The sequence below is a fragment of the Hippocampus comes genome, unplaced genomic scaffold (genome assembly GCF_001891065.2).
Source record: "Hippocampus comes isolate QL1 unplaced genomic scaffold, H_comes_QL1_v1.1 scaffold176, whole genome shotgun sequence".
Lineage (NCBI taxonomy): Eukaryota > Metazoa > Chordata > Actinopteri > Syngnathiformes > Syngnathidae > Hippocampus > Hippocampus comes.
In genome coordinates this window covers 2,268,069-2,295,419 of record NW_017805826.1, presented here as the reverse complement: position 1 = coordinate 2,295,419, position 27,351 = coordinate 2,268,069, and the positions used below count along the sequence as shown (strand labels likewise).

Below are 27,351 nucleotides of genomic sequence, written 5' to 3'. Positions count from 1 at the left end.
GAGAGAGAGAGAGAGAGAGAGAGAGAGAGAGAAAAGGGCGGCCCGGTGGTCCAGTGGTTAGCGCGTCAACCTCACAGTGCAGAGATACCGAGTTCGAGCCAGCTCCGGCCTTCCTGTGTGGAGTTTGCATGTTCTCCCCGTACCTGTGTGGGTTTTCTCCGGGTACTCCGGTTTCCTCCCACATTCCAAAAACATGCATGGCAGGCTGATTGAACACTCTAAATTGTCCCTCGGTGTGAGTGTAAGCGCGGATGGTTGTTCGTCTCTCTGTGCCCTGCGATTGCCTGGCAACCGGTTCAGGGTGTCCCCCACCTACTGTCTGAAGACTATTAGCGTGAGTGAATATGTAATCTTCGGTAATTGGACCCTAATACACATACACACTGAAGGAAATCTTTGGTTTTTCAACTGATTCATGCAGGCATTCTTCTCCCAGACTGGTCTGCAACCTTAAAAAAAGATTCAAGATTCACAGAAAAAGAATGTTTGATATTTCCTTTTTGCATGACCTTTTTCAGTGATGATATTACCGCCTCCCCTTATAATCCCCTTATGGCCTTGGCCCTGGGTCACAGTTTCTTGAATGAGACAAAAAAAAAAAAAAAGTGTTCCTGAGTAGGTTGCTAAAGCGGCAGCAGTGTTTTGACGACAGACACAGTCACTGAGCCCCAAATGAGAAGTGGAGTAATAAAAGTTTTGCACAAAGCACCAATTATCAATTGCATGGCCACGTCAAGTCTTACGATAGAATATTATTTAATGTATATCGAGAAGTTAGTGTGGGAATGGTGCTCCTCACACTGCCCACGGTTCTTCCGGGATTCATAACACATTGGCCTGGATAGGTCATGTGCGTATGATATGCACTGTATAAAGAGTGAAATCAAAACAAGCCTCTTCCTCGCTGCTTCCCACCACATGACTTCACTTTAGGGTGTGGGAATTATGGCCTTCCATCAAAATACACTTCTCATGACCTCATTTTGGATCACCCTTCCTCTTTGATACCGCAAGTCGGAAGATGTCATCATAATGAATGTGACGAGGAAAATGCTGTTTTGCTTTGCTTTGAATATCTTTAGGTGACACAATAAGTACAATCCAAAAAGTATTGGCCAGTGTTCTGTCTTGTGCTCTCTCTCTCTCTCTCTCTCTCTCACACACACACACACGCACGCACGCACGCACGCACGCGCGCACGCACGCACGCGCGCGCGCGCGCACGCACGCACGCGCGCGCGCGCGCACGCACGCACGCGCGCGCGCGCGCACGCACGCACGCACGCGCACACACACACACACACACACACACAGAAATAAAGTGATAGCTGAGGGAAGTCAGAAGTTATCAAGCGGATGGCCTGTGCAGTGTGCTTTCACTTCATCAACAACATGACATCAGCACAACACCCTCCCAGGTTGATAATGACTACATCAGGACAATACTGCTCTTGGATCAGGTCAACATGCATCACAGAAGAAGTGAATGCAAGAGTCACATGATCATCGAAAATAATCCCCCCGTGACTTGATCCGTTTGATGCGTCTTTTGTTTGTTTTTGGTTTCTAACTTTTTTACAGCATATTTACCAGGTGTTTTCCTCGATGTGGACAAATACACGCTGCATCATACAGAGTATTGCTGTCGTCAAGCCAAATTCTCTTGACCTCTTTACTCTGAAGCAAACATTTTAACCACAAATGTTCTGTTTAAACCAGTGCATAAGTATAGCTATGTAACAGAGACAAGTGGTTTCATACAGTGAAGAGTTTTGGCACATGGTGAGTAAAAGCTTCTTGTACAAGATGTTTTGAGTGCAATTCTTCATCATATATTTGTTACGCGGGACATTTTTTGCCTTTCTTTCACTTTTCGTGGCTTTGTTTGTGAAACTTCCAAAAGGCCTGGCCTTGCCAAGCAGTGTGAAAAGAAGAACATGAAACAAATTACAGGAAGTAAGTGGACTAACATTGAAACAAGTTAAGACTTCTGTGCCACCTTAGATGTGTTCACTTATACAGTCGAACCTCTTTTCAACATACTCCATTTACGTTTTCACTCCTACAACGTTCACATTCCAAAGTCCCGATTTCACATCATTTTCTTTGTGCCGATTTTGCTTACAACAAACACCTTTATAAAGTAAAGTTCAGTATAATGACCACATTTTCCCCCACAAAATAGTGAAAAAAACTTTATTACAATGCACCGTGAGAATGCAGTCGGGCAAGAGTCAGACCCTGAACAGGTCGCGAATCACGGGGCAAATGTAGAGACAGACAAACATTCACACTCATATTTACACCATCCGAGTTGGAATTGAACCCACAGTGCCTTGAATGAAGTCGGACAAATGAACCACTACACCATCAGTGGCCTGACATCATGGGAGCAGTGTATTCACAGTGTACATCACTGTCGTTACCCAACACATGGTATGCATCAGCAAAAGTTCAAAATGATCCATATTCTCAGTAGAATCAAAGAAATAACCAATTACATGATTGTTGGCTTTGGGCCCTTTTGTTTGAGCTCATTTGAACAAAACCATGTGTCACAGTTGGAGTGTTGACTGAAAGCAGGTGGATCGATGTGGAGAAAACTAAGCCTTAGCAGCAGCAGTCAGCCAAGTGAAAAATTGGAGGTACGTTTTGTTAAAAAATCTGAACATTGGACCGAAAAGCTCAGTGATTGATTAACAAGAATATGGAAAAATAAAGTACAAATAAAAACAATGATACGTTGTCATAGAAAATGCTCTCTCTCTGCTGGAACGCCTAGTGAGGCGCAGTGCTGTCAACCAAATTCACAAACATGCTAAACATGACACTTGTCCTGGCACGAAAATAATGATGCTTCCATTTTCACACCCTTCGCAGTATACTTTCGGTGACCAAATTATCAGGTGCGACAGCAGCTCAGTGCGTCGGACAGCCCAGTGAGGCGCATTACGGTCCCAAACGCGTAGACTAGGCTTGCCCCGGCATGAATATAAAGTTGCACCCATTTTTACGCTGACTGCATATGGGTGGCGTGTTCGTTCTTTTGGTATTTTGCTTGACTAGTGCAGATAGAAGAGGGCGTCGGCACAATTGTTGTGCATGCAGGATATTGGCGCATGCAAAGTGCACTTACAGTAAACAGAACTGCAAGATCTCTACTTGCGGATGATGTAAAATTGTCTACCTTGGATAGGCACTTGGAGACCACCTTTCACACTCAATGCTGAATCCATGTGTGGAACATGATAAACTAGACATGGTAAACTAGACATGATGACAGTAAAGATGTGCCATCTCCCCCATGGCCCGTCACAGATACTGTGATAGACAATGAGAAAGCATAGCAAGACTTGTGTATGTAGAAAAGGGTGAATGTAGACTTTGACTGACATGTTTTGGACTGTCAAGCCTTGAAGGAAGTCTGTGATCTAATGAGTGCTAGTCTAGCACTGAAGTAATTTGTTGATATTGTTCCTCTTTTGGACCTTATTGAAGCAAGTGAACCTCATGAATTCTCGAGCTCAATGACTAGTGTGCTATTGCGCTGACCTCACTGTCTAAATTTACATTGTGGCAGAGACAGCGAGCAAATGTAACTACAGAAGTGTTGGAAAGTTTGGCTCACGCTCTCACTCCAAGACCACCTAAACGTCAGCAGTTGGTGGTTCCTTGGAGCAACTTAAGGGGTCGGGTGTCTGCTGTCACCGTACTTTCAGAGCACTATGACATGGTTCAGCTGTCATCCCAGGTCAGCGGGAAGATTTAGTGGTCTTGTTGGCCGACCAAATCGTCTGAGATTCAGATAACCTCAGCTGCCAACAGCACCCATGCTGGCAAGGGAGGAGGTGTTAAATATAGACTGAAACTTTTTTAGCTACTGTGACTCTGAAGAGAAGAAATGTACAAGATGGTCAAAGGATTTGCAAAAAGGACATGAGACTGTACTTTTATCTTTTTCTTTCTGGGTGACAAAGTCATTCTCTCATGAGATCCAAACATCCCAACTGCCCTCCTTTTTATGTCAACACTTAGAGTCCCAAGTGCTTTCTGGAAAGGATTGCTGTGTTTTAGCATAACTGAATAGGCTGTGGGAGTGAACGAGGGAGGGCAAGAGAGAGAGAAAGGGAGAGAGAGAGAAAAGAGAGAGAGAGAGAGAGTTAAGAGTGGGAAGTTAACAGTCCATTATTACTTTCTTCTCGGGAAAGGAGCAAGAGGATTGTTCTTAGCACTGCTCAAATGCCAGTTCTACCACAGAACACATCGAGTGAATATTTGTGGATGCTTCCCTTGCCTACTTTACCAGGATTACAAACGAGAGGCAACCACCAACCAAACGTGGGGGACAACACAACAGGTAACTTTTTTTCCCCCTTTATTTGTGCATAACAAACTGTCTTGGTCCTCCTGTCAGATTGAAAAAGACTGTTAGGCAGTTGTCAGCCATTGTAGACAACAAATAGTTTGGCCTTATTTAAGTCAGCCAAGGACGCTTCTTCACTCTATGAGAGAGCGTTTCTTTTCAGTTAATTCAGATTTGTCACAAATTATTCACTCATGACTTAAATATTGTGTTGTTCATGCTACTAGAGCTTCACCATTGTTGTAGTAAACGATGAGTGGTTAGAGTCATGAATAAAATATCTTGGATGAAATGCATTTCATTGCAATACATGAATGTGACCATTGAGTTAGTGTTTGCATGTGGGCCGAAACCCAACGGACAACGAAGGATGATAGCACACTGAGTCATGAGAATGAAGTCATATAAGGACTATGGATATTCACTGGAGCATTTGCAAACTGTTTGACAAGTACAAAGTGTAAAAGTTAACCACTATCAATATTAAAACAAGACAACAAATAATATAGGTTAAACGGGAAGGTGAGTTGTTTTGAAGATGTGTGTCACGCATCTCACCTTTAAGCAAGTTGAATTGTCAAACAAGTGTAAAAATAAGTTAACCACTTTAAAACCACTGAATAGTCCATCTTAACTTTGATGACTAGTGATGACATTTACAGTAATGACGCTGGTCTTTTACTGCCTTGAATGTGAGCCTGCTTTTGTCATCTTCTACTTTGCACCAACAAAGACAAAGTAAAACAGATGCGTTTCCCACTTGACCGACTGACGAAAGAGAAACACACACCGCATTTCATCATCCTGTAGCAGAATAACAAATTTCATCCAGCGTATGTTCTGTAATGGTGTTAAAATAAATTCAATTTCATCTGCATGAGATCATCATCCTGTTGGAGGAGAAACTTGGGTTCAGCCGCTTCTCTCTATCCATGTGTCATCATAGTAGAAACTGTACACCGCCACAATATACCAAAAAGGAAACCTGAAATACTGTATACACACTGCCAGCATTGGATTCCATCATAAGATTCATTTGGTCAAGTTCCAAGAAGCCGGACGCAACTTTATTCTTTTCTCACCCTCGTTCTTGCTCTTGCGGCCTCCCACCCCCCATAGCTGATGTGGTATCTATGCCACAAAGAGAACCAGCGGCAATGTAATGCCCGTTAATGTTGTTGTGTGCTCATTTCAGCTCACTGTGAGTGCATTTTGGCCACTTGAAAAAGAAATGTTTGTGAATCTATTGCAATTATTGGTGGGTAAAAGAATAAGAGTGGCTTTAAATCTTTCTAATGTTACATGGTGGCCAAGATTTAGTTCATTATTTGACCTGTAAGAGTTTAAGTTTCCAAATTTATTACAATGAAGAAAAACTAAGGAAGTGACTGACTAAAACTAAAATTGAAAAATAATTTCTGTTATCACATCTGAAAAAAAGTGAACTACCTGAAATGACATCTTTTAATTTTAAAACTAACAATAACTGACTATAATTAGAACAAAAATGTCCTTTGTTTGAATGTTTGTCAATTAATATCATACATGAGGTTTCAATGTTCATTTTAAATGTATTTATTTTGGTATTGCTGCATATACGTACAGAAGAAGGAAGGTCAAACAGTCATTTGAGAATTGTAGTTTACTTTACAACACATTTTTAATTATGCTGCATTCAACAAATACTTTTTTTTTTTTTGAATAAAACTAAACTAAACTGAAAGGAAGCATTAAAAATCCATCCATCCATTTTCAACACCGCTTATGCTGAAGAGAGTCGCGGGGAGTTGCTGGAGCCTATCCCATCTGACTTCAGGCGGAAGGCAGGCTACACTTTGAACAGGTCACCAGTCAGTTGCAGGGCACACATAGACAAACAACCATCCACGCCCACATCCACATCGTCACTGAGTGGGAACAGATTTCACACTGCCCGCATACCACTCCACCATCAGTGACTAAAAAAAAAAAAAGTAGCTATAGTGTGAAAAGTCCAAAAGATTTATAAACTTGGCCCATTCAACAGGTAAATGTATTAATGGCTTTTGGCAAGACAACAGGAACAAAATTATGACTAATTCCTGGTGAATATTTTGTACTAAATCCCGAATAGCAAACAATAATCTTTATAAAGCTAAAGATAAAAATATCAGTTGTTTCAAAAAAGAACACCTTTTTGAAACACTCATCTGACTTTCATGCAGGTAGCGTGGTCGGTCTAAATGTGAGTGTGAATGGTTGTCTGTTTCAACATGTGCCCTGTGATTGAGTGGTGACCAGTCCAGAGTGTAGTCCACCTTTCTCATGAAGTCAACTGAGAGAGGATCCAACACCCTGCAATCCTGAACAGCATAATACGCTTTGTAGAAAATGGATGGGTGGATGGAAGACAACTTATTATGTATGCCAAAAAGATACATTGAAACTGACGTAAGGTTTTTTTTTGTTTTTTGTTTTTTTTAAATATGCTCCAGAAAAAGACCATGTAGAGGTGAAGGAGGACATTGGGCCACTTATTCTGACTGACATTCACAACACATGTTTATAAAGTGTCATAAAGTGTTTCTGGTTTGTGTGGTGATGATTGACTTGCTAAACTTCAGCGCACAAAATAACAAATAAAACCCCACAGAGAGAATTACAACAACTTTAAATAACGCTGGGAAGAATGTCCTCTGCTTTTCTTAGTTCTTGACACATTTACAGTTGCCTGAACCATGTCAACTCGATCTGATGCATGCCCTTTTGTGTGTCGTGTAATGGAAATTGTTCTATATTACTGTATTCATTATTCATTCTATTCATTGCCGTTATTTTACTTTTACGCTCATTGACAAGGGTTGACAAGTTTCATATTGTCACTGTCCCCTGTCAGCCACTTAGACTCACAAGGCCACATACCTGCTGTTGCAAAGGATTGATTCACTCACTTGGCCTTAACATAGAACATTCCACATTCTGCAGCATGATTACATTACACCTAGCCTTCAAGAGGGATGATCTAGTTATATACATATATAATTATATTAGTTATTGTCATCTTTGAACTGGGGCTTTATTTCCAAAAAGTCTGAGCAGTGAAGGTTGTAACTGTTTTTGAAAAGCACAAACAAACAAAACATTTTGGCTTCTAGAATAAAGACAAGAAAGATTTGATAAAGACAACAAACAGCAAAAGTAATTGTGATCTTTCCATATCAGAAATTACACGACATGTACAAAGATATCGGTGTCATGAATGGGTCTGCGCACGTACTGAAGTATGCTATAAAACTGCTGGCACTACCGGCGTCTACTCTCTGAGTCTGGTGGGCTTCAAAAACAGCTGTCACAGACACATGCACAGCTCTTCGACAAAGAACCCCTGCAGTTGAATTCCAAAAATGCAGTTTAGAAACATTTGGATGTTTCACAGATCACTAGATGGTACTCGGGATGTGTTCCTCTTTAAAAATAAAGCCCTCAGACTCCACAGCAACTTAAGATCTTCTCCAGATCATTTGATCCGGAATGGCGAAGTGGCAAATCGTCTTGGCTAATAACATTGGATTAGCTGCTCATTGGTTCCTAATAATGTCAAATGGGTTCCAAATCCAACAATTGGTGGGTTCCACATCCTTGCAAGCACACTGATAACTTGTTGCACCTTGCATCTACCCGGAAAGTAACAAAATTGTGCTGAAGGACATCCAACAGTAGGGAGAGATAAACAAAATGAAAGTGGATTACAAAATTGGTTTAATGATGACATTCGATAATCTGTGAAATGCCGCAGGGGACACTATCATTGGGAAATACCTCTTTCGTCTGCATTATTCATTAGTCTCTGCCAGCTGATTTTAAGTGAGAGAGAGGCAAGGTACATCCTGTATCCTGTAGGTTATGGAAAAAAATGTTGATATCAAGAGCATCGTGGAGGTCACTGAGGGTCATGGAACAGCCTGTGATCGACTGCAGTTTCCACTTCAGTCTGTTTGTTCAGATTGTAATCACACTGACAATACAGCATCATGCTCAACGATATCACTTCTGAACAGAGAATTTAATCAGCCAAAGCATCTGCAAAAGCAAGCTTTGATCAGTGAGTCCCTGGGACTCGCTGCAGGTAAACTGTAAAATGATCACTGAGAGATTACCGCTTTTTCTGCAGTCAGTGATTGACTTCTATGCAAAGTCATTTCTCAACTTGTGTTCCGTGCCATGTCATGCCTGTTGAGTGTTGATTTACTTCATATTAAGAAACTACTGCACTAAAACATTAATTCATAAATGTATATCATATGATTTTATTTTTTTTTCTCAGTATAAATAACATGTACCCTGACTGTTCTACTCTTTGAATAAAATCACTTCATTCAAGCGTTAGGGAGTGCTCAGGGTTATGATGGAGGGGGATTGATAATCACGAGGACCTGCCAAGTGGTATGATAGCATTGTTTTATACATGTCCTTGGCTAGGCCTCAGTTTCAAAATCAGTCCTTGGTCCTTGGCCTTGGCCTCGGAAGCAAGTCCTTGGTCCTTGGCCTTGGCCTTGGAAGTCAATTCCTTGGCCTTGGCCTCGGCCTTGGGAGTCAAGTCCTTGGCCTTGGCCTTGGCCTCGGGTTGCCGGTCCTTGGACACATCCCTGGATGGTACTCATAACTCACTTTGGTTTAAAAATAAAGCCCTCAGACTCCACAGCAACTTAAGATCTTCTCCAGATCATTTGATCCGGAATGGCGAAGTGGCAAATCGTCTTGGCTAATAACATTGGATTAGCTGCTCATTGGTTCCTAATAATGTCAAATGGGTTCCAAATCCAACAATTGGTGGGTTCCACATCCTTGCAAGCACACTGATAACTTGTTGCACCTTGCATCTACCCGGAAAGTAACAAAATTGTGCTGAAGGACATCCAACAGTAGGGAGAGATAAACAAAATGAAAGTGGATTACAAAATTGGTTTAATGATGACATTCGATAATCTGTGAAATGCCGCAGGGGACACTATCATTGGGAAATACCTCTTTCGTCTGCATTATTCATTAGTCTCTGCCAGCTGATTTTAAGTGAGAGAGAGGCAAGGTACATCCTGTATCCTGTAGGTTATGGAAAAAAATGTTGATATCAAGAGCATCGTGGAGGTCACTGAGGGTCATGGAACAGCCTGTGATCGACTGCAGTTTCCACTTCAGTCTGTTTGTTCAGATTGTAATCACACTGACAATACAGCATCATGCTCAACGATATCACTTCTGAACAGAGAATTTAATCAGCCAAAGCATCTGCAAAAGCAAGCTTAGAAAACGTACTGTACATGAACAGACCTGAGTCGGACCATACGATTAGGTTGTAAATCTGCCTGATGTTTCAAACCTTTTTCACTCCATAACCACGTAAAATGATGCCACCATTCGATTGCAGGTACTCAACTTGTTTCTTCTTGTCCACTCTTTGTCATATTACACTATTACCAACCAATGGCCAAATCATTTTTTTAATGTGCAAGTTTTCAAATGTATACAGTGCATCACAGTTGCTCAGGGCTCAGGTAATGATCAATCATGGCTCACCTGTTTTCTGAGTTTGGTCATGTGACTTTTGAAAGATGATCCATGATTAGCTGAGGAGAAAAGGGACATTTTGAGAGTAGTTAGTCATTTTCTGAACTCTCCAAAACAAATTGATTACCGTATTTTCCGCACTATAAGGCGCACCTAAAATCATTCCATTCTCTCAAAAGCATACAGTCGGCCTTTTAATCCGATGTGCCTTATACTGTATGTGGTGTTACAGTCTCTTTCTATTTCTTTCTATTCCCCATTGAGTTGTTTCCCTGTTAGTGTTCCTACGCAATCTAGTGGTGATTATGAGCAGGAACAGGATTGTCAGCAGAGTAAGTAAATACAGTGACACAGCAGTTAAATTGGAAACACTGAGCCGCTGCTTGCTTCGTTCTCTAGCCTGATTGTACTCAGAATATATAGGGTACAGAACCGTCTGCTCCGCAAAACTCAATGATTTGAACTCTAGTATGAAAAGTGGATATTAAGTCTATTGTACTTCTTTATCATGTGTGTATTTTGACGGAAAGTTGTCAAAGAACTTCTATTATGATAGCTGAGAAGAGTTTTTAATTGTGAAAAAAAGTTGCATCATTTGCTTCCTACAAACAGAGTCTACTTAATTATTGGAATTATTATTTTCATGCAGCTCCAAACAGAAACAACAATATGCGCTGCATTATTTTGAGAAAAATGTCATGTCCAAGGTTATGTCACATTCATTGATGTTGGCTCGCTCAATAGTACTGGCTGGATTCATATTTCCTGAGATAATGATTCCTCCTTGATGAAGGTGAGTCATGCAGTAAAGCGGCTGCACTTGCTCATATGATTGATGGCTGCAAGGACTCATCAAGATTGACAAGAGTGAAGGCAAATTTTTTTATGTTTGTGGTCTCACGCACACACGCTTACCAATAACACTTTTCAACTCAAGTGCTTTGAAGTTGCTTTGACATGCGACAATTTATAATAATTATACAGTTTGGTATTTAAAAAAAAAGTATGCTGACATTTAGTATCTTAAGGTGATTTTATATGAGTTACAGTTGCAACTTGAACAGCTTGGATACCAAAACTGAATTTTCCGAGAACACGGCAGTTACGTAAAATCTGACCTGTAAGGTCACTGGTTGTCTAGACTGGAACGCGCTGTCCATCAAAACGGTGGAACATACTGCTGCTTTGTACCGCTGAACAGTAACACGCTTGCCAAGTTTTCATTAAGAGTTGGACTGATTTGAAATGCCGACTCGATGGCAGATACAGAATCAAACATCAAATTTGAAAATCTTGGCTGGCTTTGCCTCTCATGTCAACTTGAAATGAACCCTTCAGTGTATTGCATTTTACGGTTATTTTTCGGCGACGGCCGCCGTCGACACATATTCCAAGGCCCAATTTTGTCTCTAATACCTTCCTGAGTGGCCCGTTGGTCCAGTGGTTAGTGCGTTAACCTCACATTGCAGAGGTACTGGGTTCAATTCCAGCTCCTGCAGGGCAGGTTAATCGAAGACTCAAACTTGTTGAAATGTTCAAGCATTATCTAAAATGGATGGGTGGATGTTAAAGATTTATCACTGTACCTATGGCCGACTGAAACGAAAAAGAGTTTTGGAATACCTGACCGTTGTGCCAGAAATGAAAGCAAATATATAGTCTGTTTCCACTTAACAGCTTTATAGCTTTTTCAAATAGAAGGAGGATTGTGTTTAAAAGCCAGGTGGTTTACCTCTGAAATCTGACAATTGACTATCGAATCTATACTTTTCTCTCTCTCCGATAATAAAAAATCAGCATGTTCATGTGAATTGTTTACAATACCTTGTGTATGCAGCCCCTATTTACACACCCCTATGTGGAAGCTAGTTTGTATATTTGATACTTAGAGTTAAAGAAAAAAAAAGAATGTAAACCAAATTTAGACCAAAGATAAAAGTCATGTAGCAACCATTGGTGGTATCCACCCACTGACCACTGACATACTTTATAGCTTTTTTTTTTTACTTCTTTGGAATGAGGCACTATAAATACTTGTATGCATGTACGTCTAATGTGACAGCTGGACTTGCCATGAGTTACATTTAGGTTCCCATTTTAAATTTAATCTTTGTTTGTGGCCTCTCTGGCTCTCTCTTATGACATTACACTGCATCATGTATGATGCCAAACAATCAGTAATGTTGTGAATGTGTGGGGTCGGTAGTTTGGTCGTGACCAAAGACCTTTGACTAAAGCCTGATTATCTGACAGTTCTTTTTTATTCTCCATGAAGACAACTGGGAGTGCTGCGTGCCAGACTGGAATGTAGGGCACGTGACTTTGGAATGCCCATTTGTTGCTCAGGAGAATTCAATATGGTCAAGGCGTCACTGACCAGGCAAGGTGGTTCAAACAGGAAAGGCATTGAAGTAATGACGAATTCATGCCATTCCTCGCTGACCCTAACTAAGACTTAATTGTCAAATTCAAAATTGTCATCAAAATTGCGCTATTATTATCAAACTTGTTGTTCAAAAGGTCCTTATTTGGGACTCAGACAGGTGCACGTGTGTTCGGGGTAAAAAACGGCGCGTTTCATTCCTGTTCCAGGGCAAGTCTATTTGACCATGTTTGGGAATTTGGCAGACCACACTGCACCATGCTTGGCGTTCCAGCGGACCGAGCGCATTTTCTTTTACAATTTTTCATCAGACCTATTGGGAGGCCGCATAGGCTGCATTGGACTGCACACAGAAAACACCCATGCACACAATGCTTTGCACTAGACTTAATTGTGTTGGGCACAAAAAATAGGGCTCTTAATGTGAAGAGAGAAAATAGCAGGGAACTCACAAAGGAATCAGAAATACATACATCATCTCTTTGCTATAATCTGACCTTGCGCTCATCTGTTCCGTTTTTTGACCGAAAACACAATATCCATCCATTCATGTACAGCATATCCTCACTACAGTTGTGACCAGTTGAATAAAGAAGCTCAAGTGTAGAATCACCACACACAAATCATTGCGAAATTACAGGAATTTTAAAAGTGGAACACTTTTTCATGGCACACTGCAATCGTAATAATGAACATTTTGCTAATCATTTGCAAATGTTTTGTTGTGACGGTGTCACTAATGAAAGTTACCGTGCTTAACATCGTTAAACGTTTGATATTTTCTTAACTTAGACAGTCTGTAGTCAACATGCTCTGTTGAATCATGATGAGTGGCCCTGCAACATGAGCGCAACTGACACTGTACCATAGTAGTGTATGGATTTTCATGGCATTGGGCCCACTATTTAAAAATAAAGCACTGAACTCCTGATCTTGTCACCACTATTCACAGCATCACACATGCTTCATTACTACTGCCGAGTCGAGCAAGCTTTTAACCTGTCGGGACATTTGTGCTGTCTCATTCAAATGTGCCGAAGCTGCCAAGATGAGACCTGGAAGTATTTGTGTGTGCGCTGCTGGCCTGTACGGGACCCAAAAATTACAGTTACGTACAACCTGTAGCAAGTAATGAAATTAACCAAGTAGCACCCCGAGAAGTAAGATGAGGCATGCACGTCAAGTGTGATTTTGTCCTGGTTCTTTATCTTTTTTCTTTGAACTGAGAGATACACTGTAGGCCTTACTATCTTGTGTTCTTTTGCCTTGTGCGCAAGACTTATTTCCCCTGGAAAGCGGGTAGCTTCAGAATTGTTGCAGTTCAGATTTCGCTTTCTCTTGAGCCAGAATCTTTAACAGACAAGCTCTTGACAATGCGTATTTTCGTAAATGCCATTCCATCAGTCTTCAAAGACATACTGTTCTCAATTTACTATTCAGCACAACATTCCTAGTTGCAGTGTTGTTGCTTTTGCACATATTTGCATTTGTTTCACATTCTAAAACACTTGCTCACAAATTCTGCTTTGTCTGATGATGCTTTCTTGGCGCTTACACATCCAGAGGAGAGTACGAAAGATCACAAACATTACTAGTCTCAAGGACAGGTTGAGATTAGAAACACACAAATGCATGCATACAAGAGACAAAAAACACACACTCCCACTTTGATGAACCACCGTGTGTGTTGAAGAATGAACCCACTGAGTCACAGTTTTCAGCCAGGCCCTCTCCATCATGATGGAAGGCATGCTGCCTCTAACATGATTAATGGAGAAAAATTAGGCTTTGAAAAATGTTGCGTACGTTGATTGATATATGATAGGGAGCTGCATATAGGCGGCATGATGACCAACTGGTTAGCACATCATCTTCAGGCATTCCAGCTTCTTCCCACATTCCAAAAAAAATCATGTTAGGGCCACCGAAGATTCGAAATTGCTCATAGGTTTGAATGTGAATGTGGATGATGACCAGTTTGGGAGTGTATACTGCCTCAAAATCAGATTGGATGGGCTCCAGCTCAAGCGTTAAAAAAGTAAAAAAAAAAAAAATAAATGGAAGGGCATGTTTGCAAAAACTCTCATTCATTATCAAGTCGGATTACATCCTTTTTATCTGTCTTTGGACCAGGTGGGAGATGAGATCCAAAAGCAGTGAGTTGGCACGGCCAACCGATGTGGTGCTCGGGGTTGCACAGGATGACCATGACATCAGCCCTGAGCAGGATGTGTGTATTGCTGTGAAGAATATGAAGGCCAAAGTACAGCAGCAGGAGGGTGAAGATAACATGGAGGTGATATTTGACAAAGAGCAGACACTGATGGACTCCAAGACTGGAGAAAAAGGAGGTGCTGTCATGAACCTGTCCAAACAGGATCTGCTCAAACTGCTGGGGATCATGGAAGGAGAGATTCAGGTAACATCCTATCTGACCCTCAGCCAGTGTTTCACCTGAGAAATAATTCAGTTAGGTCTCACTTATTCCATATTTGCACATACCTTTGCCTGTTAGCACAGGAGCACACAGTCAATTCTAACTATGCATAGCACAGAGTGTGAGTGGGAATAACACACGAGTCTAGGACCGAAGTTGATCTTGACCACCCCCTTGTGGTTAAGGAGGATTCTTAGCCTTCACAGAAAACAACCTTTTCCCCAAACTCAAGAACAGTTCGAAATCCCTCCTCTGTACAGCATTGCCAAGATTTCACTAATGCAGTGATTCATTTCTGTATCTTAATAAAACATCCACCAAAAAGCTCCACCACTATTCGGTGATTACAGTATTTGATTGTGATGCTAGATGATCCAGTAAACTTTGACCTGAGACCCATTTCCCCTGCATATTTTTGGGAAGTGAGAGAATTACCAAATTACAGCAAGCCAACATCATTTTATCATTTCCTGCTGTATTTTTTTTTGTGAGCACTCCTAGTTGCACAACTCTTTTTATATCTCTGTGTGCCTGCAGGCAAGAGAAGATATTATCGGCATGCTAAAATCTAAGCAAACCCCTCAAGTGACCAGTGTATCAGCAGACACCTGCACAGCAGGTAGCTCGGCCCTCCAGGCTCTGCAAAGGGATTGCCTCATCACCGGCACCCTACCACACATCCACAGTGTCTACCAAAAGCCAATGATTGAGGTCAGTCACAGCAAATGTTTTGCAAAGTTGATTATCCCGTCTCTTAAAATGAGCACAGCTTGTGCCTTGTTCTTTGTGCTCTTTTGCAGCTGGAACGCCTGCAGGAGAAGCACAGGGAAACCTACAGGCGGATGCTGGGACAATTGCTGCTTGCTGAAAAGTGCCACCGTCGTACTGTCCATGAGCTGGACAGCGAGAAGCGAAAACACGTCGATTACATGAACAAAAGTGATGACTTTACCAATCTCCTTGAGCAAGAGAGAGAAAGGTGAGGAAAGACATATTGGATGTGTGTGTGTGTGTGTGTGTGTGTGTGTGTGTGTGTGTGTGTGTGTGTACCTGCAGTACATTAACAAACTTCAATATTGGGGTATACCTTACCTTGTCTTTTAAAAATCTGTTTATTATTGTGGTTGTGTAGTTGGCAGTGATAGAGAACTAAAGCGCTTGTTTTTGATCATTGTTTTGATTTTGCCCCTCTCAGATAGAAAAAACAATGAAGGCAAAATACGGAAGTATTAAAGATTAGAAAGTACTAGTGAAGAGGTGGGCAGAATGGAAACTTCAGATGTGCAAGGTGCGGGGTTGCTCATTGAAGGGGATAAGGGCAGTACAAAATAGAAACATAATCAAGAGTCGATTACATCACTCCTGAAATGATGTCATCCCAAAGCTTGTGACCTTTCCCTTTTTGGTCATGAGGGAAACTGCAACTGGTAAGTGGGATGGAGAGGCAGAGGGAGGGGTGCCGTACAGCACGGATATTCCATCACGTGGATACAGAGGGCCTCACAACGATCAAATGAAACAAACTGAGCCCCGACTGCCGATAATTAAACTACTCACAGATGAAAGAGAGTGATTGGCAGTTTCTTTGCTCAAGGAAGAATTGTTCATCTTCTGCGAAACCTCGAAAATTGATCATAAATTGGTCCGGGATACCAGTTGACACTAGTTCTGTCAGAACCCCCCCAACCCCCCCACATCCCTCCATCTGCAATAATGAACATTTAGTTTAACTAGTCCATGGTCAAACTGTTGCCATTTGGGTAATTGAATCTTCCCACATTGTCCAGTGAAGACTGTTTGTGCTTATTGTTGGCACGTGTCGAATTAAGATCAGAAATTGAAACACGCTAATGAATATGTAAATGCTGAAAGGTTCTGCCACTCCGATGAAATGCCAAAGAATTCAGTGACAGGAGCACTTTATAGCGTCATACTGTAGCATACCAAAGAAATCGTGAGGATAAGCGGCTCAGAAAATGAATGGATGGATGGATAGATGTTTGAAGTGCTAAGATCTTCAAGCGATGCCGTGACACCAATACTAAATTATTGCTTTTCTGTGGCACACACTTTGACATTTGAATCCATTGAAATGAAGCACACCACTCAAACTAAATTATTTTTCGATGCATATTAGTGTGAAACCTGACCATGATGATCACATGAGACATGTTTGGACTCACAATAACTAGTGCAATGCGGGCAATGCTCAAGCATTTAAAGTGTGACAATTTAATTAGCCCTCAGAGAGACAACTGTGTTGTTCTCAAACAGAAGATGAAAAATGTGTGCCAAATACACAATTGCGTCCGAACAAAAAATTTATGTTGACCTTTTCACCCGTTTCCCCTGCAGTGAATGCCTGCATGAATGAGAATCGCAAGCACATCGGAGAAAATAATCTTCGGCTGACAGTCAAGCCTGGCTAAGTAGCTGTGACAAGAGATCTTTGCTTGAGTGGTAGTGACTTCAGTCGACCCAAGTCACTGTTTAGATGACAGAAGTCTCAGCTGCACTTTATACATGAAAGTTAGTTTTGGTATTAGACATGTATTTCTAAAGAAAAGGAAAGAAGTTGAACAGTGTCACCTTTACGTGGAATGTGCTTTTCTATGCATATGCTTGTTGAAATGACATTGCCATAATTTGCGGATATCAAACAGTAAATATGTGGAATTTGTCACATATTACATTTGTCATCCTCACGAGGGTCGCGGGCATGCTGGAGCCTATCCCAGCCGTCTTCGGGCAGTAGGTGAGTGATACTCTGAACTGGTTGCCAGCCAATCGCAAGACACACATAGATGAATCACCGTTCGCGCTCACACTCACACGGAGTGACAATTTAGAGTGTTCCATTAAGCTGCCATGCATGTTTTTGGAAGGTGAGAGGAAACCGGAGTACCCAGAGAAAACCCACACAGGCACAGAAAGAACATGCAAACTCCACACAACAAGGCCGAAGCTAGAATCGAACCCTGCACCTCTACACTTTGAGGCGGACATGCTAACCAATCGACCACTATCCTGGCCCAATTGCATTTTACAACTAAAATAGTTAAACTACAAAAATGATTGAGTTGATGTACGTTCGTTCAAAACATAGAAAAATGTCTGTGACAATTATATGACAAAGCGGCATTACCATACATAATTTACATTTTTAGTTTATAATATTGTGGACACCCATCACGTGTGAAGACAAACAAATGCTTAAAATTTATAATTACGAAAGTGGCTTGAAGGCAGATGTCCTAAGTAAAAAAACGCCCCCCACCCTATTGTTTCTTGCTTTAACTTTTAGAGTTGTTGGTAAGCCTTACTCTCAGTGGAACGACACCAACTAGCAGGTTGGTGGTTTGAAGTAATTGCTCACAGCCTTATGTTAAAACTGGATTATCATTTTGTTTTATGACAAGTGTTTGAGCAAAGTCAAAACTGGTATTGCATGGTTGGAAGATAAACATTGGAAGTCCCACTTTTGTAAGTGTTTCTAAAACCAACATTTGATTTTCCAACATGAAATATATGATTGTAGTTTGCAGCATCTCAATTTATGAGTGTAAAGCAACAGCTGCAACACCTTGTTCACCATAGGCCTGTGCTGTTTCGTCACCTGGTGAACAGATACAATTAGAAAAAAAAAATTGTAAAACAAGAGTTCCATGCATAAAGACAAAATACAATTAAAGTACAAATACATGCATGATTCCCTTTTGAGAAATGCATGAAAGCACCACTACCTAAACAAAAATGCATTTCTGCTACAGCTGCAAGTCTGGTACTGTTCTACTTTGTCATTCTTTCCTTTCGTTGAAATGGAAATATCTCCTTTTCCATGAGTGGGATGTCTGCCAGAATAAGTGAAACAAAATGGCCATGTGCCAAACAGTCACAGGAGTGCAGAAAATGGGCACCAAATAAGCCCTTTCATACTGGTAACCATCAACAATTAAGACCTCTTAGATAGCAGATCATTTTGTATGTCAAGAACCTCAAATATCTAAGTAACATGATGGTTGACGCTTAGCCGAGGAACAAATTACACTCTTGGAAGGATTTGTAGATTCATGCACAAGAATGATGTTTTCAGCTAATTATAATGAATTGCCAATCGCTGCAGGGCTGGGTCGCCATTCCCTATCCTCTTCTTGATTATGACCCAAAACGTGCATAAGGAAGGGGAAAAACATTGCTATGTTGCTGGGACAGTCACAATAACGGACTGTATCTTTTTGCTGCTCGGAAATCCAGATAAAATGCACCAGTAGTCAAGCAACAACCCCATGAAGTGAGCCAGTACTGTGGTCAAGGCCAACCATAACAGCGCAACACCCTGCCACCTGCATTTTATTGCTGCAATTTCTTCCAGCCACTTTCAACAAGCCCCACATTGGAGAACAGGAAGCTCCCTGTGAGGGTTATCTCGGATACTGTGATTTAAAATTGGACACCCGCTACATTTGAGATGTATAAAACTATGGGGTATCCTCCACATAACTCACACTACCACAAACATCAGATGCATATTATCAACCCAATGTTCTTGCTTCACACATAATTGTGTTTATTGGATCAAGTCATATCAGTTGTACACAACACACTGGTGCCGTGACAGCATTTTGGCAGCTCTCATTTTTTTTTTAATCCTCAGCCTTTGCTAACACAGGACAAAATGTTGTGCTATGATTCATATGTTTGTTTGTTTTTTTAGTTCTCATGAACACGATTCAACTTTCAGTGGATTTATTAACCTGATCACTGACTAAAACATTTATATTTAGTCGTATTGGGAACATGCCTCAGCATTTTTATAATTTAATATTAATAATACCAAAGGAATTTTAAAAAATCAACTCAGCATATTCATAATTCACTATTAATAATACTAAAACAATAAGAACAAAAAAACATCATACAAATGAAATCGCTGCATCATTTTCAATCAACATTTTCTAATTGGATGATGCTACGCCAGAGATGTTAATGTGATTATCAGAATATATCAAAGTCCAGTGCTGTGCATCACCATAGCCTCATAAAAACCTAATGTCATTATTATGTTTTGTCACCCGCTACATTTGAGATGTATAAAACTATGGGGTATCCTCCACATAACTCACACTACCACAAACATCAGATGCATATTATCAACCCAATGTTCTTGCTTCACACATAATTGTGTTTATTGGATCAAGTCATATCAGTTGTACACAACACACTGGTGCCGTGACAGCATTTTGGCAGCTCTCATTTTTTTTTTAATCCTCAGCCTTTGCTAACACAGGACAAAATGTTGTGCTATGATTCATATGTTTGTTTGTTTTTTTAGTTCTCATGAACACGATTCAACTTTCAGTGGATTTATTAACCTGATCACTGACTAAAACATTTATATTTAGTCGTATTGGGAACATGCCTCAGCATTTTTATAATTTAATATTAATAATACCAAAGGAATTTTAAAAAATCAACTCAGCATATTCATAATTCACTATTAATAATACTAAAACAATAAGAACAAAAAAAACATCATACAAATGAAATCGCTGCATCATTTTCAATCAACATTTTCTAATTGGATGATGCTACGCCAGAGATGTTAATGTGATTATCAGAATATATCAAAGTCCAGTGCTGTGCATCACCATAGCCTCATAAAAACCTAATGTCATTATTATGTTTTGTCATTCACACTCTTCTTCACCCAAAAAAAGTTGCGTATCTGTTTCCCCTCATCACATGGAAACCGTCACTAATCCAGTTTGTCCACAAGGGGAACTCCAATGAACAATCACTCTCGTTTCCTTGAATAGTTTTCCCTTTAAGTGTCAGAAAACAGGAAAATCCTCAAATGAACTTGAATAAAGAATTACGAACTGTGTGATGCTTTACTCTGTAAGACCTAAACTGTCTGGAAAATTGTTTGGACTGGCCTTCACCCAAACATGCCAGTATTGCATGGAAGCAGGAAAATTGGGGGAGTTTTGCAGAGCATTCCTCCTGTGGCAAAAATCCCACCCCTTTCACAGTCCAAAGTAGAACAGCACGCAGTCTCTCTCACTTTCTTCCACACAGGCACACGCAAACGCACACACACACACACACACACACACACACACACACACACACACACACACGCACGCACGCACATGCTCACATTCAGACACACACTACTGCCTTATAAGGATGAGGTGACACTGCGCACCAGAGGTCTGATGGTTCCGCACTGTAGTAATTCAACTTTCATAGTCCTTAAGCATGCTTGAGAGGTGACAGAGGATCATTTGTGGAAAAACATGCCATGGCGACTTGTCATGCTTCCTGATTGGATTTTGGTATCACAGTAATTATGCCTGTGTGTTGCTTGTAGAACAACGGTGGTAAGTTCTGATTACGTTATTTGTCTGATTACATTTACATTTAATGATGCCTTGAAATATGAAATTCATTTGAAATAGAATATTTGTTTCAGGACTATAATTTGGGGTCTTTTTGCATTGCAAAGGTTTACAGGCAATATTTGGTAGTGCAATGTTTGTTGGTTGTGCAGAGGGAGAACTTGCAACAGTGCATTCTGTTTTGCATGCATTTTGTTGGAGTAGCATGAATGAACTGTTGCAGACCAGAAAGTAGACGAGAGAAACAAGCCCACAGGGTGAAAGGATAGCAAACACCAGTTTGTGTGTTCGTCTCTACCCTAATTTGGGAGGAAGGAAGTACTTTGGGAGAGCAGGATCTAATATTTAACTCTGGTTTTGGCTCTTGGGTTAATTGTGTTGATGAGTAATTACTTGCTTTCTATGGATTGTCAGTGAGCTGTATCAAATCGTCAGCTATCTGAGCAGTATAAAAATATCATAATAATAATAATAATAATAGCATTAATAATAAGATGGGAAATTACCACTGTTCCTGAAATGAATGTTCTCTGCTCAAACAATATATTATTGAATACAAATGATTCATATTTGTGTAATACAGTCTTTAGTGCAGAAACATGGCAAGTAACTATTAGATTGCTTACATGCTTAACTACTACACAACCTTGATTTTTCCTATTCTCACTTTTAGATTAAAGAGGCTGCTTGACAATGAAAAAGTCTACCAGGTGAAAAAGGAGAAGGAGCATTCTAAACGCCTGGCCAAGGTGCAAGAGGAACTGGTGAAATTGAAATCCTTTGCCCTGATGTTGGTCAATGAGCGCCAACAACACCTGGAGCAAATGGACCAACAGACTCAGCGGATCCAGGAACTGAGCCAGCAACTTCAGCAGCAGAGGAAGATACTAAGTGAAGCCAGGGAGCATGCTCAGGAAGATGCCCGCAGGGTTCTGAGCTTAGAGGCCGAGCTGAAAGAAAAAACTGTCACATTCGCTCAGCAGCATGAAGAGCTGAACACTAAGCTTGCCAGTCAGGAGCTCCTCAACCGTCAACTCAATTCAAAAATTCTAGGGCTTTTGCATACAGTGGATGAGATAGAGGAGAGTAACAAGGCCTTGAGGAAATCAGAAGAGGAACTGCAGGAAATAGGGGGCAAAACTGGCAAAGACGAGTGCATAAACTCTAACTTAATTACAGAGTTAGAAAATCTAAAGAAGCGTGTGCTGGAGATGGAAGGAAACGATGAGGAGATCACACGAACTGAAAATCAGTGCAAGGAGCTCAGGAAAAAGCTACAGGAGGAGAATAACAAAAGCAGAGAACTTCGGGTCGAGGTGGAGAAACTCCAGAAGAGAATGATAGAGTTGGAGAAACTTGAAGGTTCCTTTAACATCAGTAAGAAGGAGTCTGCTCAGTTGTACGCTGCCTTAGAAAAAGAGAAGGGCCTGACCAAAGAGCTCTCCGGGGAAGTTGTGATGCTCAAGATCCGAATGAAAGAGCTTGAATCATCTGAACTCAAGTTAGAAAAGTCTGAGCTTAACCTCAAGGATGAATTAGGCAAACTAAAGTCATTGACTGTAGCTTTAATGGAGGAACGAAAGACTTTGGTGGAAAGAGTGATGGCAGATGAAAAGAAAAAAGAGGATTTGAGTAAGATGGTCAAAGATGAGCAGAGTAAGGTTATGGAGGTGACTGAAAAATTGATAGAAGAAAGCAAAAAACTCTTAAAGTTTAAATCGGAAATGGAAACACAAGTCGATAGTCTGATGACAGAAAAGAGGGACCTTAACGCCAAGCTCACGTATGAAACTGACAAAACAAAGGATCTTCTTTCAAAGGTCAGCCAAATGAAAAAGAGGTTGGATGGTTTGGAGCAAGCAGAAAGGCTGCCTGCAAACAAATCGGTGAAATGTGAGCAAGGGAGAGCACCCGAGGCTGGAAAAAGAGACGATAACAAAATTAAAGAGCTAACCTTTGAGATTGAGCACCTAAGAAATCGTCTCAAACAACTTGAAGTGGTTGAAGGAGATCTGATCAAAACCGAAGATCAATATGACATTTTGGAGAAAAGGTTCATCACAGAACAAGACAAAGCCAATATACTTTCCCAGCAAGTTGAGGCCATGAGGAGTCAGATCGCAAGGAACAAAGCGATTGAGAAAGGAGAAGAGGACAGCCAGGAGGAAAACCTGCGGCAACAATACAACAGAGAGGAGGCCAAGACCAGGGAGATGCAGGCAGATGTCGTAGCTCTAAAGGAAAAGATACATGAATTGATGCACAAGGAGGACCAGCTTTCGCAACTGCAAGTCGATTACTCCGTCCTACAGCAGAGGTTTTTTGAAGAGGAAGAGAAAGCCAAGAGCATGGGCACTGAGGTTCTCCATTTGACCAAAGAACTGGAGATTGCAAAGCGTCACAGTCGTGCACTGAGGCCCAGTTTGAATGGAAGGAGGATGGTTGACGTTGCTGTCACATCAACCGGGGTACAGACAGAAGCATTGTCCAATGGGCCAACAGAGGAAGATACCCCGGCCGGTTTTATCAGGAAGTCTGTTCAAGAAGAGAATCACATCATGAACAATTTACGGCAGAAGAGCCTGAAGAAGCCAACGGAAAAGACCGGTGGCATTGAACGCTCCTCTTCATCTGGTAGTGATCTCAGTATGAAGAAATCCTGGATTCCTTGGATGAGGAAGAAAGACACCAACTCTCATGAAACCAGCCTGGAAAAAACACCTACTTGCGGGAATCCAAACGTGACCATGGCCCACAAGCAAGGGCAGCCGCTACACATACGTGTGACACCGGACCACCAAAACAATATGGCCACCCTTGAAATCAGTAGCACCGCTGCTGAGAATGTCTTCTCAACATCAGGTCCACAAAATGCAAACCCATCACAACCGAAATCCAGAATTACAATCATTCCAACACACTCTGCAACAGTTCAGGGAAAGTCCACCAACGGACATCATGGTCCAGAAAGAACCAAATCTCCAGTCACCATCACAACTATTTCAAGAGCCAAGTCTCCAGATAGCAGCCAAGCTTCCTCCTCTACCTCGGGAAGGCCAACGTCACCTGTCACCATCATGACAGTTAGCACCACGGCAGTGCCTGAAGCCTCTGCCTCCCCTGAACCCCAAGAGATGACCATGGGCCGGGCTGTGTTCAAGGTTACCCCTGAAAAGCAGATGGTCCCAGTGCCAATAAGGAAGGGTCACAATAACACAAGCATCATCACCACCACTGATGATAACAAGATCCATATTCATCTAGGTAATAGTCTGACCCCAAAGATGGTAGTCAGGCCAGTGTCTGCTGTAACTGAGGGGAAAGAGCTCACCTTGTCGACTGGGACAGTGTTGCGCTCTCCTCGCCAAATTACCACGACCCGGACCACACAGAACAAAGTGATGAGCACCATTATGATTTCCCCTGTTGCATCAAACACTACCAGATCCACGCAAAGCATGGTACGTTTTTCTCAGGCTCATTACACCACAACAGTAAATTGATATTCAGTGGGATGTACAGGTCTTTAGGCCAGCAGTAGTATTCCTCATTCACAGCAGTCATTTTGTAAATGAAAAACTGGCACCCTTTTGTATGGGTTCCTCCTATTTTGATAAGGATCTAGAAGAAGGTATACACACTGTACAGCTATGTGTACTGTATGCATTTGGATCAATTCGATAGCCCATAGCCCAGAATCTAAATCCAACTGTTCATCGCCTTCCACGGACCAGGAAGTAGCCTGCTAAATAACAAAGATAAAAATAAAACAAACCCTTAAACACAAATACATTATGACCAGCTTAACAATATTACATCTTTTACATATATACGGTAAGAGCCATATCAAATATTCTCTCTTTGCAAGGGTAATGAATCCTTAATTGACACAGTCACAGAAGTGCTCATTGAGTAATATGGCCAAGTGGTAATATTTTGATTGCCTAAAACCTCATTTAAATGAGAGAGCAATGGTTTCAATAGAGATCATTATCTTCTGCAAGTGGTCACCATGTTGTGGCTTGCTGAACTGCTTATAACACCAAAGCTAATGTGCTTGCCAAAGACTTTTGCACAGTACTGGCCTTCTATTACTATTAGTCTTCCAAATATATGGACATTGTGTACAGTACTGTATTGTGCCTAAAACCATTTCAAAAAAAAAAAGAAGATGAATTCTGGGAAAACTAGTTCAACAATCTAAGTCAAAAAAATTTACTTAAAAAAACAGATAAGTAAAGAGCATTTAGATGTTGATTATTTGTGCGTATTTCTGTGTGGACCGAAAGCCTTGAGAGCGAAATAGTGTTGCTGTTCCTGGGAAAACTAGTTCAACAATCTGAGTCAAAAAAATTTACTTAAAAAAACAGATAAGTAAAGAGCATTTAGATGTTGATTATTTGTGCGTATTTCTGTGCGGACCGAAAGCCTTGAGAGCGAAATAGTGTTGCTGTTTCAGTGGACCTTATGATATCCTCTTTGTGACTCAGATTGCTAGCGTGACAAAAAAAGGTCCTAAGGGCTGGCCTCAGCACAGCAGAGCTAATGATGTGGCAGCTTGCCACCCCGCTACAGGCATGCTGCAATTTATATTTGTTTCACAGTGTTTACATTCACAAACAGATTCACATGGCTCAGTGCCCCCTGGTTGACAAAAAACAGCCATTTTTTTTTTTTTGTCAACAGCCGGCTAACTGGATTGCAAATGAAAGAACGAATAAATATTTGCATGTTCATTCTGTTTCTGTCCAGTGATTTAAAGTGTTTAGAAATTTTGAATTCCCCTTTTTGCTTTTTTAAAGCAAATTACTCTTCATTTTCCAATCAAATACCAACTGCTTTCATTCTCGTGCCTGAGAAACTGTACTCTCTCTCTCTCGCTCTCTCTCTCTGTTTTTCTGTCTTTCTGTCCCTCTATTGTCAAACAGTGTGGGCACGATTCCCAGGGCCCTCGTACAGGGCTGACCCGCATCCCAATGTCCAAGAGCCTGAAAACAGGGAAGACGGCGCTTGGTTCCTTGGGCATAACGAGTGGAGTGAAAGCAGAGTCGCGTGCTGAGAGTCAATCTATGAGGATAGAATTTAAGAAATCAGCCGTAAATGACATTACTTATCAAAATGGAGGAAAAGGCTGATTAACAAACCAAAACACTCTATGGTGCTAGATAGACAATCACACCTTCATAAAACAACAGCCAAGTGAGTGATGGAAATTATATTTGATCTAAAGCATTGTATTTATGGAAAGCCTTGTGTACTTCCCTCTCACATATCACATATACTTCTATTATTTACATTACTAAAATGTATACAGAGGAAAAGGTCAAACCACTCTGCGACTAATTGCTCATTGTGTCACATATAATGAGAAAAACTTCAGTTGCATGCAGTTTATTTGAATGGTTTTTGTGTTTTAATTGCCTGTAAATCATTTTTTATTAAACATATTTTGAACAAAACTAATTTTGAAGTCTTCATAGTCATTGGAAGAAAGTAGTACAAATCTAATGTTTGTCTTTGATGCATGGTTTGAATGGTTTCGTCTTTGCAAGCTGAATCAAGTTGTTTTCTGTAACATGTATTTGTAAAAGCTTAATATGAGTGTTTCATGAGACAAAGAGAAACCAAATTGCTAAATGAAACCTTAAACATGGCAAATTGGTAGCACTCCAACAAATGTGCATTTGTTACCATACTTTAGAATTATAGGTCATAATATCTAAGCGCTGCATTTAATTGCACTTAAAGGAGATATATTTTACCATATTTTTCATATGTTTCAAAGGTTCCCAGGTGTCTTTAAAAAGCCTATGACACTAGTCCATGAAAATACACAAAGAATAAAGAATTATGAGACATTTAAAATTCACTTGACACAATCATTCTGTATTGTGGGGAGTTCTATCTCAGGCAAATGCAGAGTATAAAGATTGCACCTGGGACTTGTTATGATGAGGATCTGGGATGGAGCTAGGACATCCAAATGAATGGTGCTTGGGTAAAGCTACCACTGATGAATTGTACGAATCCTCCTCATCAAGCAAGCGCCCATACATTGCATTGTCACTCATGGAGGCAGCAATGCATCACCGAGAAACCAAATTATACTCATCATTCAAGTGTGAACTGGTTCCAGAGTTAGTTAACTCTAATCTGTGCTAATTCTGCAGCTGTGCTTACCTTTTGGCTTTGATATGACGGAGCTTTCATGTACCCTGGTAGA

General features: G+C 40.9%; 1 protein-coding gene across 1 annotated transcript; it reads left to right on the top strand.

Moving 5' to 3' along the window:
• Nucleotides 1-4,136: 4,136 nt before the first annotated feature.
• LOC109526118 (filamin-A-interacting protein 1) lies at nt 4,137-26,591 on the top strand. Its single transcript, XM_019887182.1, has 6 exons — nt 4,137-4,357; nt 14,424-14,709; nt 15,265-15,438; nt 15,528-15,706; nt 21,802-24,589; nt 26,057-26,591. The coding sequence occupies exons 2-6, from the start codon at nt 14,431-14,433 to the stop codon at nt 26,261-26,263; spliced, it is 3,627 nt and encodes a 1,208-aa protein (XP_019742741.1). The 5' UTR covers nt 4,137-4,357; nt 14,424-14,430; the 3' UTR covers nt 26,264-26,591.
• Nucleotides 26,592-27,351: the final 760 nt, after the last annotated feature.

Excerpts from the sequence above, each read along its gene's own strand:
- LOC109526118 (XM_019887182.1), top strand. The coding sequence starts at position 14,431 with ATGAGATCCAAAAGCAGTGAGTTGGCACGGCCAACCGATGTGGTGCTC. Across the intron at positions 14,710-15,264 it reads TCATGGAAGGAGAGATTCAG|GCAAGAGAAGATATTATCGG; the intron begins GTAACATCCTAT and ends GTGTGCCTGCAG. Across the intron at positions 15,439-15,527 it reads ACCAAAAGCCAATGATTGAG|CTGGAACGCCTGCAGGAGAA; the intron begins GTCAGTCACAGC and ends GCTCTTTTGCAG.